General features: G+C 46.2%; 1 protein-coding gene across 1 annotated transcript in view; it reads left to right on the forward strand.

The window, feature by feature from the left end:
* Window positions 1-9,057, forward strand: part of CIAPIN1 (cytokine induced apoptosis inhibitor 1) — a 25,331-nt gene extending 16,274 nt beyond the window's left edge. The window contains exons 5-9 of the mRNA XM_029911795.1: window positions 4,164-4,332; window positions 5,172-5,245; window positions 5,516-5,631; window positions 6,716-6,788; window positions 7,582-9,057. Of these exons, the coding sequence (XP_029767655.1) occupies window positions 4,164-4,332; window positions 5,172-5,245; window positions 5,516-5,631; window positions 6,716-6,788; window positions 7,582-7,692 (543 nt within the window). The 3' untranslated portion in view covers window positions 7,693-9,057. The remainder of the gene's footprint in view (window positions 1-4,163; window positions 4,333-5,171; window positions 5,246-5,515; window positions 5,632-6,715; window positions 6,789-7,581) is intronic.
* The last annotated feature ends 7,341 nt before the right edge of the window (window positions 9,058-16,398 follow it).

Below are 16,398 nucleotides of genomic sequence, written 5' to 3' on the forward strand. Positions count from 1 at the left end.
GGGGGGGGGGGGGGGGGGGTTGCTCTGTGACTTTGTGGCGGGGGAGGGCAGTTACAGATCTTATGCAGCGGTCCTTATCCTGGCTCACAGATCCACGCAGCAGGGGATCTGTAACCCTACCCCCCCTGCCAGAAAGTCACATAGCCGACACATACACACAGTCCCCCCCAGGAGTGCTGGCAGGCTCCATTGAAATAACCAGTCCACCAGTGCGGAGCCTGTCATTCCGGGAGTTTAGAAGTATCATTTGCATCAGAACACTAAACCCGCCCCCCGCCACAGTCTGCGTCCCCGGTTTAAAATATTCCCGCGAAAACAGCAATACAGACAACGGTGTTCATTAAAAAATCGAAATGATTTTATTTTTTGGGAAGGGGAAGGGGGTGAAGGTTGTATGTAACTGGAGAGGATAGTCAAAATGGACTGGGTAAAGAAACGGGGGCAGGTTCAGCTTTTCTGTCCACAAACTGAAAAGTCACTGGTTGCCCTGCTCACTCAGGAACCTAGCTTTCAAAGCCTCCCGGATGCACAGGGCGTCCCGCTGGGATCTTCTAATGGCCCGGCTGTCTGGCTGGACGTAATCAGCAGCCAGGCTATTTGCCTCTAGCTCCCACCCCGCCATAAAGGTCTCCCCCTTGCTCTCACACAGATTGTGGAGCACACAGCAAGCTGCAATAACGATGGGGATATTGGTTTCACTGAGATCACAGCGAGTGAGTAAGCTTCTCCATCTCCCTTTGAGACGGCCAAAAGCACACTCCACCACCATTCTGCACTTGCTCAGACGGTAGTTGAACAGTTCTTTTTCTGTGTCCAGGGCGCCAGTATAGGGCTTCATGAGCCAGGGCATTAGCGGGTAGGCTGGGTCCCCGAGGATGACTGTAGGCATCTCCACATCCCCAAGAGTTATTTTGTGGTCTGGGAAGTAAATACCTTCCTGCAGCCGTCTAAACAGACCAGAGTTCCTGAACACGCGAGCGTCGTGAACCTTGCCCGGCCATCCGACGTAGATGTTTGTAAACCGTCCCCGATGGTCCACCAGTGCTTGCAGCACCATTGAAAAGTAGCCCTTTCTATTGATGTACTGGCTGGCCTGGTGGTCCGGTCCCAGGATAGGGATGTGAGTCCCATCTATAGCCCCACCGCAGTTTGGGAATCCCATCGCGGCAAAGCCATCTATGATGACCTGCGCGTTTCCCAGGGTCACTACCTTTGGGAGCAGTACCTTGACGATTGCCTTGGCTACTTGCATGACAACAACCCCCACGGTAGATTTGCCCACACCAAAGTGGTTCGCGACTGACCGGTAGCTGTCCGGCGTTGCAAGCTTCCAGAGGGCTATGGCCACTCGCTTCTGGACAGTGAGGGCTGCTCGCATGCGGGTGTCCTTGCGCTTCAGGGCAGGGGACAGCAACTCACAAAGTTCGAGGAAAGTCCCCTTCCGCATGCGAAAGTTTCGCAGCCACTGTGATTCATCCCAGACCTGAAGCACTATACGGTCCCACCAGTCCGTGCTTGTTTCCCGGGCCCAGAATCGCCGTTCAACAAAATCCACATGCCCCATTGCCAACGTCATGTCCTGGGCGCTGGGGCTCGTGGTTTCTGACAGCTCTGTGCCACTCTCCGACTTCAGGCTCTCACGGCGGTGCCGTAGCCTCCTCGCCCGATTTCTCTGCATCTGCCTCAGGGAAAGGTGTATGATAAGCTGCGAGGTGTTGAGAACGGCCACAAGTGCAGCGATGGTCGCAGCGTGATCCATGATCGCAGTGCTGTGGCGTCCGCGCTGTCACTGACCAGAAAAGTGCGCGAACTGATTTCCCGCCGGCGCTTTCATGGAGGGAGGGAGGGCGTTAGTGACGGACGGATGACGACAAATTTTTTTTACCCAGAAGGCATTGGCGGCTCGACCCAGAATTCCGATGGGCAGCGGGGACTGCGGGAACTGTGGGATAGCTGCCCACAGTGCACCGCTTCCAATATCGACGCTCGCCCCGTTAGTGTGGACTCACAAAGTCGAATTACTGTCCTTAGTGTGTCCTTAGTGTGGACACACACGTTCGACTTTGCAATATCGATTCCACATATTCGATTTAAGTAAAATCGAATTACCCTCGTAGTGTAGACATACCCTTAGTGTCATCTGTGAACTTGCCGAGGGTGCAATCCATCCCCTCATCCAGATCATTAATAAAGATGTTGAACAAAACCAGCTCCAGGGCCGACCCCTGGGGCACTCTGCTTGATACCGGCTGCCAACTAAACATCAAGCAGTTGATCATTACCCATTGAGCCCGACAATCTAGCCAGCTTTCTATCCACCTTACAGTCCATTCATCCAATCCATACTACTTTAACTTGCTGGCAAGAATACTGTGGGAGACCGTATCAAAAGCTTTGCTAAAGTCAAGATATATCACGTCCACTGCTTTCCCCATATCCACAGAGCCAGTTATCTCATCATAGAAGGCAATCAGGTTGGTCAGGCAAGACTTGCACTTGGTGAATCCATGTTGACTGTTCCTGATCATCTTCCTCTCCTCCAAGTGCTCCATGATTTTTCTGGGGACTGAGGTGAGGCTGACCGGTCTGTAGTTCCCCGGGTTCTCCATCTTCCCTTTTTTAAAGATGGGCACTATATTTGCCTTTTTCCAGTTGTCCAGGACCTCCCCCGATTGCCACGAGTTTTCAAAGATAACGGCCAATGGCTCTGCAATCACATCAGCCAACTCCCTCCTCACCCTCGGATGCATTAGATCTGGACCCATGGACTTGTGTATGTCCAGCTTTTCTAAATAGTCCTTAACCTGTTCTTTCACCACTGAGGGCTGCTCACCTCCTCCCCATACTGTGTTGCCCAGGACAGCAGTGTGGGAGCTGACCTTGTCCGTGAAGACCAAAGCAAAAAAAGCATTTAGTACTTCAGCTTTTTCCACATCCTCTGTCACTAGGTTGCCTCCCCCATTCATTAAGGGTCCCACGCTTTCCCTGACCTTTTTCTTGTTGCTGACATACCTGTAGAAACTCTTCTTGTTACCCTTCACTTCCCTTGCTAGCTGAAACTCCAGTTGTGTTTTGGCCTTCCTGATTACTGTCCTGGGTGGTTATAAAAATATTGCTCACTCTTCCCTAGTCATCTGTCCATGTTCCGCTTCTTGTAAGCTTCCTTCTTATGTTTAAACTCACCGAAGAGTTCACTGTTAAGCCAAGCTGGTCGCCTGCCATATTTGCTATTCTTTCTGCACATCGGGATAGTTTTTTTTCCTGTGCCCTCAATAGTCTTCTTTAAAATACAGCCAGCTCTCCTGGACTCCTTTCCCCCTCATATTAGCCTCCCAGGGGATCCTGCCCATCAGTTCCCTGAGGGAGTCAAAGTCTGCTTTTCTGAAGTCCAGGGTCTGTATTTTACTACTCTCTTTTCTTCCTTTTGTGAGGATCCTGAACTCAACCATCTCATGGTCACTGCTGCCCAGGTTGCCACCCACTTCTACTTCCCCTACCAATTCTTCCCTGTTTGTAAGCAGCAGGTCAAGAGGAGAACGGCCCCTGGTTGGTTCCTCCAGTAGTTGCACCAGGAAGTTGTCCCCAACACTCTCCAAAAACTTTCTGTATTGTTGTGCACTGCTGTATTGCTCTCCCAGAAGATGTCAGGGTGATTGAAGTCCCCCGTTAGAACCAGGGCTGGTGTTATGGAAACTTCAGTTAATGGTCTGAAGAAAGCCGCGTCTACCTCATCCTCCTGGTCCGGTGATCTATAGCACACGCCCACCACAACATCACCCTTGTTGCTCTCGCTTCTAAATTTAACCCAGAGACTCTCAACAGGCTTTTCTCCAGTTTCATACTGGAGCTCTGAGCAATCATACCCCTCTCTTACATACAGTGCAACTCCTCCACCTTTCCTCCCCTGCCTGTCCTTCCTGAACAGTTTATACCCATCCATGACAGTGCTCCAGTCATGTGAGCTACTCCACCAAGTCTTTGTTATTCCAATCACATCATAGTTCTTTGACTGTGCCAGGACTTCCAATTCTTCCTGCTTGTTTCCCAGGCTCCTTGCGTTCGTGTACATGCACCTTCGCTGCATGGTATGATGTGACCACACAGGGCATTGGAATATGGCAGTTCTGTACAAGGATTAACACTCGCTGTGTCTTGCATTCCAGCTGCAGAAGGAGCCTTTGACCCCTGAGGAGACCCAGTCAGTCCAAGAGCATCTGGGGTACCAAGGCAACGACCTATTGTCTGTTCAAATGGAAGGCAAGAAACCCAACTTTGAAGTGGGATCCTCAAGTCAGCTCAAACTTTCCTTTGCTAAGAAATCTGCTTCATCAGGTAAGAGAGAAGAGAAGGCTGGTATATGTGCTGGGAGTGTATGAGCTCCTTGCGTTGTACAGTGGACAGTATAATTTTGAATGCTTAATGAAGAAGGATGTTTGAAAACATGGTTCTCCATAATCTTGGTTAAAAACCATTTTAGATCTGTTGGAAGCTTCCATTTCTGTTTCAAAGGTTAACTGCAAAGCAAAGGAGGAGGGAAAACCTGTGCCCTTTCCTGTTGCTTTATGCAGCTCTCTCTATGCATTACAAAGCATTTTCTGTGGGGTTTTGGTTTTTAGAAACACCAGTACTACTCAGTCCCTTCCTTCCTTCCTTCCTTCCTTCCTTTGCGCAAAAGGGTCTATGCGAGATCTTTGAAGGCTTTGAATGGCGATTAGATTACTGGAGCTACAGCTGTCTCGGCTCCCAGCATCAATGCCCGCTCTGTCAGCTAACTTTCACTGCATTTCAAGCAAAACAAGAAATAAAAGGAGTGATCATATCATGAAGAGATGCAGCGTCTATAAATGACATCCCATTTTGGTGTCAAAAATGGGTGGACCGGGGAGGATATTGTCACTTTTTTTTCCATAACTGATCTCTGATGAAGGATGAGGAGAAGTGGACAGAGGATTCCTTGCACAAATCAGGTTTAAAGATGGATTCGAGCGAGAGCTCGGGTGCTTGGCTTCGGAGAGCAGTGAGCGTGTTCCATAGGTAGGGTGCAGTATGATAAAAGGCACCACGGCACAGGGAGTGAATTTTTCAAGAGTGATATTGGAACCATTTCCTTGCTGGGAGTAGGTCTGATTCCTGCTATTCCATCGTCTATGTCTCTCTTGTTTTGGCTCCAGGCAAGCCTGCTGTGGACCCTGCTGCTGCAAAGCTGTGGACTCTCTCTGCCAATGATATGGATGATGAGGGAATGGTAAGTTCTGTTTTAGTTTTCCACACAAAAATTAGAAGTTTCATGAAATTTAACCCACAGTACTCAGTAGGGCTTTATAGATGAGAGGGTGGCGTGAGAGCCATATGGAAAAATTCCTCTAATATTACATGGCGAGGGGTTTATTGCATGGACCATAATTCTGACAGTTGGGTACAAGCTATACCAGGTGTTGTCATTTCTTTGACTCTAACATCGGCAGTGTCCCTATTCCCTATTGAACCAGTTTCCTTCTTTTGTTGTCTCTTTCAGGATCTCCTGGACTCAGATGAGTTGCTAGATTCTGAGGATCTGAAGAAGCCAGATCCATCTTCCCTCAGAGCTCCATCCTGTAAGGAATCAGGTAAAAAGAAAGCCTGCAAGAACTGGTGAGTACTAGACTTGATGTGTTGGTGAATGTGCTGACTTCAAATCAGATTTAACCATCGCCCTTTAAAAAAGAGCAGGGCATGGTGCTGTTTCTCCAAAGAATTACTCATTTGGCTGGTATCTTTACTTTTTTTTTTTTTTTTTTACCCTTAGTGTATTTAGGTCCATATTTCAATATTTAGTTAAGAAACACATTCAAAAATCTGTTAGCCAAGTGAATTTCTTTTTGTAGAATTTTTCAAAAATTTGATTCTAGTGTATACATCTCTTAAATTTTGTCAAGGGCTTCTGTGTATTAAAATTGCAATAGTATAACTAGATTTTTTTTTTTTTTTAAAATAAGCTAAACTGATTTTTAAGGAAGATTTAAACTGCTTTTAAGTGAATCTACATTAAGGGTGTATGCTGGTGTAACTAGAGTGTTTTAAAATCCGTTTACTTATATCCCAGGCGTAAATGTTCCCCTGTGAGATGAATAGTCCTCCCCCAACACACAGACTCACTTGGGGGCAACCACAGGATTCACACAGGCTCTTTTTATAACTACGACTCATCCTCAGTTTTCTTCCAGAGAAATATTGCATGTAGATTTTAAAATAAGAGCTTGGTATTTGATAGCATTTCCCTATGTGCTAGGTGGGGAGAGGGAAGTTCAAGCAACTGGGACATTCACCATAGTCCTATGGGCCAGTGGTTCTCGGCCAGTGGCCCACGGGCCACTTGCGTCCTAATCAGCACACAGCTGCAGCCCATGCAACATTCTCAGGGCCATGCCGGTAGTATGTGGGCCACATCCACACAATAAATAGAACACACAAAAAGCTGCATATCCGGCCCACAATGGTGAATAAGCCGAGAACCACAGCTATGGGCTATGACATTAGAGGGGATAATAAAGGTAGGGGTGTGTGTGAGAGAGAGGGTCTGCGCGTGCGCTAAAGCACGTTGTGTGGAATGCTACGTTGGGGCTGTAATCTCGTGTGGGTGGAGGACCGAGGAAGAAATGTTAGAGGGTGAAGTGGGTAGAGTCAGTGGCTAACCCCATTGCAGACAGGTTTAGTATGAGTCCTATTTCTTCTGCAGCACGTGTGGCCTCGCAGAGGACCTGGAGCAGGAGAAGAAAGAGAGCTTGCAGCCCAAATCTGCTTGTGGAAATGTAAATATCCTTCCCATCTAGCCTGTAGTATAGACAGGCAGGGAAAGAATGTATTCTTATCTGAGAACTAGTTTAAAAAACCAGTGCTTTCTATTGAGTTACTGATTGCTCCCTATGGGCTGACATTACTCACCAGTATTTGTGGCTTAGAAGCAATCATTCTGTCTCTGCAGGGCTATCAGCTTTTGTAATATTTGGCTTCAGTGGGTCTGTAGTAACGGCAGTTGTATTTGCAGCAAATTCTTGCTCTGCACATTCACTCCTTGTTATATGGATACCCCTCTAGGAAGAGCTAGACTGAAGTCTCCCAATTCCGTATAGTTATGATTCTCTTTCATGACCTACCTGAGCTGAATTTGAATCCATTGAGCTGCTCAGTATTTACTAAGAGAACTCGTCTCCCTGAAGCCATCTGTGTTCAAAGTGAAACAGGAGTTTCTGAATGGTTTGGAGAAACTGAGAGCCCCAAGAGTTGGATGTTACAGCAGCTAGGCTTTAGCCCTAATCTGAAGAGACTGCTGCCTTGTGGGGTCAGGGAAAACGCATTTTGTTCATTCAGTCTGGGACTACTTCAGACCTCAGGCCTGACTCAGCCAGGTTTGTGCTGATTGCTAGAGGCTGCAAGCAGATTCTTTCGGTGCCGGTTTATTCTCTGGTGGGCCGATTGTAACTCTGTGTAGGGCAAAATACTTCCCATTGGGAAGAGAACTGAAACCAGGAAACCCCACCCTTTGTTTTTGTCTGACCTTGGTAACGAGCTGACTCTTTGTTTGTCGCCTCTGTGTCTTGGCAGTGTTACCTGGGGGATGCATTCCGCTGTGCCAGCTGCCCCTACATGGGGATGCCAGCCTTTAAACCCGGAGAGAAGATACTCCTGGCTGAGAACAATCTTCATGATGCCTAAGAGGGGGATGTTAGAGAGACACCATTGGCGCACAGCAGTTCCACAGCTCACTGGCTTCAGAGCTTATGTCAGCCCCTCTCCCCTCCCATCTCCTCAAATTTCCCTCTCCAGGAAATGCTGCTTTATGGGGAGGGGAGAAGAAGTGGGGGTGGGTTGGGACGTTGAGGGCACGTGGAGCTGATGTGATCTCAATAGACTTAATTCACTTTTGGGTATTTGATCATCTGCAGTGATGTCTGGTTTCCTGTCATGTACGTAATACAGACTTGTTAATGTTAGGTTTTCAGATTTATCGGCTGAACACTGAGAGGCGCTGGCCGTCATAGGATGTGCTATTGGCAGAAGGGGTATTGTACAATGGGAATCGGATGCCAGGCTGATCTTGTCTGAGTGTATCTGGAACCCCAGCCAATGCCTCTGAGCTCAGCTCAGACCACTCTTTGCCATATTTATTCCTGGGGAGTTAGCTTAGTTTTTGCTCAAGTCTCATGAGACGACACCCATCTCCTGCTTTCTTTGGGGCTTAGTTTATTAAAACATGGAGCTGGTTTGTCATTCCGTGTGATGTACACAAAGGAATTCATAGGAACTGTTAGCAAAGAGAATCCTATGAAAGTCCCTTGCAGAATTTAGCAAACATAATGGATGTCCAAGTGTCCTGAGAAGCTGCTAGTGATAAACTTTCTCTCCTTTCCCTACCCTCTCTCCTTCCATGAAATGGTAAAAGCTTCGTTCAAGCAGCTTGAGAATAGTCCAGCCTGTGAAGTAGAAAGTGGATTATATATGGAGTCTCTGCCTTGCTGCCCCTTCTGCCATCCAATAAGCACTGGGAACATAAGGGTTAATGCTAGTGACTATCTTAACTATCTTCTCTTTAATTAGTATATCTACAATGTTCTATAACTAAGACTTAGCAATAACTACTGAATTATCCTAATGTTGGGGTGTTATGTGCCACCACCTCCTTCCCACCCCCTGAGAGAAGCTGACCTTTGACAGTGCTTTAGCATTTATTTACCTACCTGGTGTTACAGTGTGAAAGATTTTTCAGGGCTGTAGCTAACCTCCCCTCCCTGCAGCTTCAGGGCAAGGGAGCCATTCCTCAGAAGTTCCCTGTTGTTCACCAGGTTTCTTTTCCTTGGTTTCCCACCTCACACCCTCATATCAACTCTCTTGCATATAAAAATGAAATCATCCTATTTGGAGCCACTTCGGTACAGGATTCAACTTCACATGCTTGTCATTACCCTGCACTGACTTGAAATAAGCTCATATAGTGGGTTAGGATTAAGGGATGTTCTGTTTTTAAAGGCTGTGACCACAAATAAAGCATTTGTTAAAAATTGGTCTTGGTGGAACTTTAAATATGGTTTAAAACTGTTCATTAACTCTCAGCTGATTCTTGTTGGCTTGGCTCTGTTCTGTCTGCTTGAGCTATTTGTAAGCAGAGACACTGAGCACAGCTTGGGAGCCGTCCTCCTACAGTAACTGTGCCAGCAACAATTACACACGCACATATTTCATTCTACTCGGTGTGGGAAAGAATAGAATCAAAACTTCAAGAAGAAATACAACATTTTCTCCACTGAACATCTATTCATGCATTTCAAAAGGAGGCTGTCTCATCATTTTGGGGTAGGAGGAAGAGGGAAGTCAGGTTTGCAGCGGGAGGAATAAAGATAGGTGACTAATTCTCTATCAGCAGGAAGCATGTGAGGATGTGAACCCTGGTGATAGGGGAAGTGTCCCTACACTTGATTTGTGAGTATAGGCCGTGGTGTGAGCTATGTGCTATTCAGTGTGGGCCCCAGCTAGATGCCAGAGGTAAATACGAAAGATTGAGGTTATACAACAGCCTCTCAAGTGACTACAGACCATGACAGTTGTCTAGGCTGCCAGCTGGCAAAGGGCATGTGGACGTTAAGGGGCTTCCTGGAACAGTTTCCTAGTTCTACTGCTGGAGAAATGGTTCTGTCATGAGCTCTCTAGCAACTCCAGAGGAAACACTGTTCTCTTGGCAAGATAGATAAACACAGGGAAAATCGCAACAAACTAAAAACTCTCCTAGGTCTTCATAGTCTGAGGAAAGGAGAGAAAGGCCTCTATTTCCCGCCCCCGTATTCCACAAGGTATTTTCTTTTGAAATTCGCTTTACAGTTTTGGGGGGTTAGAGCCTGTGTGGCCAAGGCGCACATTGTGCTTTGAGCAATCCCTGATCCTGTGTGGCTGTGTGCTGAGCTGGTTCCCTGAAGTGAGATGTGATCTAACTTACACAAACTGCAAGGCACATACCCACTATGCTGACACGGGAATGGAGATGGGGGTGCATTAAGAGCTATTATATCAGCTTCATGCTGCCAAAGGGTCCCTCTGTGTTGGGGTAATCCTCCCACAGACGAACTCAACAGAGGGGAGAATCTGGCTCTTTTCAGAAATGGCTGTAGATAGATTTAAAACATCTTCTTAATTCTCCTTCAGTAACTACGTGGAGAATAGCCCACCAGACCCATTTAAAGAGTCATCTGTTTAGGTCACCACATCATGCTTCAGTATATCTTAGTCTTGCTTCCTTTTCAAATATAGAAGTGGTAGAGCTACTAGTGAGGCTTTAGTGTGAAGTGACTCTGTGAATTGGTCTGCTGCAGGCGGAGAAATGTCCTGGCAAAGCCAAGAGGTTTATTTTTTGAAGCAGTTTGTAGAGCAAAAGGTTGGTTAGCCTCTATGCTGCTCATCTAGACAGTAGTATTTTTTGAAGTGACAGTGTTTCAGCAGGAGCATCTCCTGGGCTTTTCCTCCTAGAATCGTAGGACTGGAAGGGACCTTGAGAGGGTCCAGTCCCCTGCACTCATGGCAGGACTAAGTATTACCTAGACCATCCCTGACAGGTGTTTGTCTAACCTGCTCTTTAAAATCTCCAGTGATGGTGATTCTACAGCCTCCCTAGGTAATTTATTCCAGTGTTTAATTACCCTAACAGAAAGTTTTTCCTAATGTCCAACCTAAACCACCCTTTCTGCAATGTAAGTCCATTGCTGCTTGTCCTATCCTCCGAGTTTAAAGGAGAACAGAGCTCCTTTTCATGGGGATCCATAACTGGGGCTGTTCACATGTTGGCAACTGTTTTTTGTTTGGTTTCTAAAAGTACCTTTGAACAAGTATAGTGCTTATAAAAAATAGTTTGAAACTGGAAAGAAGCTCTCTTAAATGGCCTTTTGGATTGCTTCATCTTGCACAGGTGACTGAAAATCACAAGTGCTTTCAGCCTGGGCATAAAGCTGATCAGGATTTGGGGCAGGACCAAATATTCTCTATAGAGTAATATTGCATTTCTGGGAGTATTATGGGAGTTTTATGCTTTCTGGTGCTTGAGAGTTATCCAGTCTCTGAGAGGGACCAGCTATCTGCCTAGATGCCAGATGTTTCCATGTGAAAAGTCCTAGGTGTAAAGGTGGTTTCTCAAATGAATCTGGTCTCCATGTGGAGATGGCAGCCAGTCAGGATTAAATAAAATATGGGGTTTGGATACTTTAGTTACAGGGGCCCAGTCAATTTAGAATCTAGTCAGTTTTAAAAAAGCTAAATGTAATTTCAGATACTTCAGAGGCCTCTGAGTTCACATAACCATTGTTGATCTTATAGCAATCACAGTTTCTTCTATAAAACATATTTTCCATTATTGCTGTGTATGAGGCTCACAGAAATGGGAGTTTACTGTGCCAGGGAGCATTACTGGAGGGAAGAGGGGTACACTACATAGCAGATTTGTTTACATAGATGGTGGCTCCCTAGTCCCACACCCGACTGATCAGCATCTATCCTAGGCCATAGGCTCTGTCTTCAGCCCCTCTAGCCCAGCCCCTAGACAAGTCAGCACCGGCTATCCCATCCCTTATCTGCTGACCCCTAAATCCAATCTCGTGGTGGGTGGTACTCCCTGGAGTACACCCACCCTTTCAGCACACTGACCAAAGGCTAGGACAGAAATGAAAGCAATCTCTGTCAACTGCCCATATTTCCCTCCATCCATCAGTTTTGATCTGGGGCCTTGTAGACCCATCTAGTGGTGCAAGCCAGTTGGGTTATTTATGCCTATGGGGAAGGATTCAGGAGCAGTTCTATGTAATTTACTTATCTGGCCCCCCATTATAATAGTATCTGAGCACCTCAGAGTCTTTACTCTATTTATTCTCACAACACCCCAGAGCAGGTAGTAGTTGAGAAACCTCACAGTGAACCAACCACTTAACTACTGGCTGTTCAGTAGAGCCACTTGTGATATAACTTTGTTTGATAGCCACATTTATGAAAACAAGTAACTGAGAGACAGCAAGGATTCTATGCCTTGTGAGAAATGTGGAGTTTGCTTCACTTCCATTGATAGTTAGGGCCCTGGAAACATCAGCAACTCTTCAGAGGAGGAGTGAAAGGCCAACCTCTTGTCCCAACCTTTGAGATTCCAGAACCCGATCAGGAGACGTGAGTGAGTGAGAATGATGCCTTCTCTCCTGGAGCAGGCCCAGAAACAGAGGAAGGGGAAACCCTTCCGTTGCCTGACCTGTTGGAAAGGGAGACCACCTATGAGCATGTGGAGCTGCTATTAAACTAACCCGACGTCAGGATGCAGGGTGCTGAGCCGTAGGTAATCTGCGCATAAAACGTGTTTAAGTGTTTGGGGTGCCTGTGATTGGAGCCAGCTATCGTAACACTAAACCAACGTAATTTATGAGAGTTCTCTATTCTAAATCTCTTAGTAGCTGAATCTTCTTTCATACGGCATTTGAAAAGCAACAGGCTGCGATTATAATTAACTCTTGAGATTTGAAAGCCATTCTAATGCTTCTGGGGTAGCGAGGCGGATCCCCCTTATCCACCACTGTAAGCGTGAATGGGGCAGTTGCCTGTGATGTGTCACGTAGTTTGTACCTCACCGCAGTCACAGTTCGGTGATTATTTCATTTTCCATTTGTGGAGGATATCCACACCTTCCATGCGTTGTCCGTGCTGAATGACAGCTCTTCAGGGGCCTTGGACCATCGGGACACCAACAGTCTTGCATACACAAATGGACTGGGCCAATGCTGCTTTCGCTCAGACCTGATTCCTCAACAGGACACTATGGCCATGTCTTCACTTATTGGGGATCAACACTTCTGCGATCGATGCAGTGGGGGGTCGAAATAGTGGGTCTAGTGAAGACCCCTAACTCGACCACAGAGTGCACTCCAGTACTCCACCAGAACAAGAGGATAAGGTAAGTCGACGGGAGAGCATCTCCCCTTGACGCAATGTGGTGTAGACGCTACAGTAAGTTGACATAAGAATGACCATACTGGGTCAGACCAAAGGTCCATCTAGTCCAATATCCTGTCTTCTGACAGTGGTCAATGCCAGGTGCCCCAGAGGGAATGAACAGAACAGACAATCATCAAGTGATCCATCCTCTGTTGCCCATTCCCAGCTTCTGGCAAACAGAGGCTAGGGACACCATTTCTGTCCATACTGGCTAATAGCCATTAATGGACCTATCCTCCAGGAACTTATCTTTTTGAACCCTGTTATAGTCTTGGCCTTCACAACATCCTGTGGGAAACAATTCCACAGGTTGACTGTGCGTTGTGTGAATAAATACTTCCTTTTGTTTGTTTTAAACCTGCTGCATATTAATTTAATTTGGTTCTTGTGTTATGAGGAGTAAATAACACTTCCTTATTTACTTTCTCCACATGAGTCATGATTTTATAGACCTCTATCATATCCCCCCTTAGTCATCTCTTTTCCAAGTGAAAAGTCCCAGTCTTATCAATCTCTCCTCAGATGGAAGCCGTTCCATACCCCTAATCATTTTTGTTGCCCTTTATTCACGTAGCTGGAGTAGCGCAACTTAGGTTGACTTTCCCCGGTAGTGTAGACAAGGTCCAAGAGAGGGCAGTGCTAATTCTGCTGAGAAGGATAAATCTAACTTTAAAGAAGGCACTTGACACTGAGCTGAGCCCAGGTGCCAGACTGTAACTAAAATTGTATGAGCTTCCACATATGGCTGCATAAAACAATGAGTAAAGGGGAAGATGTTTGAGGACTGTGAAAGGTGTGTCATAGATGTCCCAGGCCATGACTCTGTCAGCTGGACTTCAGATGAGGTGAGTCACGATGTCAGGAATATCTGTGCCAAGTTTTTTGCACGGAGAGTGTTTTCAGAGTGTTTATTGCACTGAGGTATAAGTTCTGACTAAGCCAATGGCAACTTGTATCTAACAATTATTTTTATTCAAGTAATACAGTAATCAGAGCCTGCCGTTGTCTGATCTGCCCCCTAGAGGCTGGAGCTCCACCTTCCAAGATGGAGGACAACCTTTTGTTCGCAGTCACACGCTACATTCTGACACGACAGCAGCTGCTCCTCGTAGGATGTGCATTTCAGAGTTTGTGTTTAACTCTAATGTTTAACTCAAGGGTTGAATCCATGTAAATGCTCGATGCTGCATGTTGTCCATCTTCATTTAGTTGGGGACTGGTCCTGCTTTGAGCAGGAGGTTGGACTAGATGACCTCCTGAGGTCCCTTCCAATCCTGATATTCTATGATTCATTGCCAGTAAATTACTAAACCTTCTTTCAGAAAAGCACTGTTTGCTCTAACCCAATCCTTTCAATTCTCTTACAATGGTTCTCAACCCACAGCCCAATCAGCACACAGCTACAGCCCATGTGACATCCTCAGGGCCACACAGGTAGTATATATGTTGTGTGGATGTGACCCACATAACGATGAGAGAGCTGCAGATGAGACCCACAATGGTAAATAGGTTGAGAACCACAGAGTTAGAGGCTGATAAAGGATAGCTAAGTGGTTTGAGCATTGGCCTGCTAAACTCAGGGTTGTGAGCTCAATCCTTGAGAGGGCCATTTAGGAAACTGGGGTTAAAAACAAAATTGGGGATTTGTCCTACTTTGAGCAGGGGGTTGGACTAGATGATCTCCTGAGGTCCCTTCCCACCCTGATATTCTATGAAGTAGAAGGTGAAAAAGTAAAAGCTGGTGTTCAAATATTAGTTGAAAATGGCTGTATGAAGCGTATGGGGGTGGGCATGGTTGGTTTATTTTGTATAGAGGCACTGCCAGGACCACGTGTCACGTGAACATCCCATGGTGGGACATGCCCTGATATACTGATGGTATCCCAGCGGTTGTTTAAATGGTGTGCACCCTCCCTACAGCATGAAGAGCCTGTACAAAGTTAGACCCCAATGCTGCAATGCATGGGCCTGTGTGTGCAAGAACGGGGCCTTACAGAGAAATAAAATGGAGACTGGCTGCGTGTAAAATATTTCCGTGGAAGAATGCTTGATGATCAAAAAACGATACGTGGTTAAAGGCAACTGGTGTGAATAGTAATGGGTCAGCGTGTTTGTGTGTTAAAATGTCGGTGCAGTATTTAAATAAAGCTGTTTTGGAGGGCTGAAGAGAGAATAAGAGTCCTGTTAGGGTGTTTTTGGTTTGCTTTTTTTAAACTGTTCTACAGCAAAAGCTGAAATGCACATAGCCAAAGCTGGTGTAAATAAAACCTTGTGTTTACAAATAAAACGCTATAGGTTTTTGTGTGTGCTGTGCTGGTTAATGGTGTGCTGTGCGTGTATTCTGGTTTTAAAAAGGTTACATCTGGCTTAAGCCATAGACCAAAGACAGGTTTGTAACGGGCTTGAGTTTTCTAATAGAATGAGGATATCTGTGTATTTATGTTGATAGTTTGAGAGGTACAAATAAATAAATAAATTGTGATGGGGTTGGGGGGGTGAATAAATAGGAAAAACCCCCACAACAAACTAGATTGTTTGCTACACTGGTGGCATTTTCTGGTCTGGGGTAAAATTTTCAAAATCCTCTGTTGAAACTTGAGTTGTTTTCAAAAGTGACTTGAGCCAGGTTTACACTAGTAAGGTTTGCCAGTATAGACACAGCTTACTCTGCCAAAAGAGTGCTTTGTGCTGTGGAATAGGTTATATCTGTTCCCCAAGTGAAATAAATTATACTGGCAAAAGCACATTTGTGCCTTTTGTGTAGGGCCGGCGCAACCCATTAGGCGACCTAGGCCGTCGCCTAGGGCACTACAATTTGTGGGGCGGCGACCGCTGTGGTATTTTGGCGGCGGGATCTTCCGCCGCCTCTGTGGGGGGTGGCATTTCGGGGCGGGACCTTCCACCGCCTAGGGCGGCAGAAAAGCTGGTGGTGCTCCTGCCTTTGTGACTACAATAATCATAGAGATGTAGGGCTGAAAGGGATCTCGAGAGGTGTTAAATGATCTGGGAAAAGAGGTAACTAGTGAGGTGGCAAAGTTTGCAGATGATACAAAATTACTCAAGATGGTTAGTGCAGTGTTGTTGTAGCTGTGTCACTCCCAGGACATTAGAGAGACACAGTGGGTGAGGTAATATCTTTTGTCGGACCAACTTCTGTTGGTGAGAGAGAGAAGCTTTCGACCTGAAGAAGAGCTTTGTGTAAGCTCGAAAGCTTGTGTCTCTCATCACCAGAAGTTGGTCCAATGAAAGATATTCCCTCATCCACCTTGTCTCTCAAGATAGTTAAGTCCAAAGCAGACTATGAAGAGTAATAACAGGAGCTCGCAAAACTGGGTGATTGGGCAACAAAATGGCAGAGGAAATTCAACGTTGATAAATGCAAAGTAATGCACTTCGGAAAACATCATCCGAACT

This window comes from Terrapene carolina, unplaced genomic scaffold (assembly GCF_002925995.2).
Source record: "Terrapene carolina triunguis isolate 2854851 unplaced genomic scaffold, T_m_triunguis-2.0 Scaffold130, whole genome shotgun sequence".
Taxonomy (NCBI): Eukaryota; Metazoa; Chordata; order Testudines; family Emydidae; genus Terrapene; species Terrapene triunguis.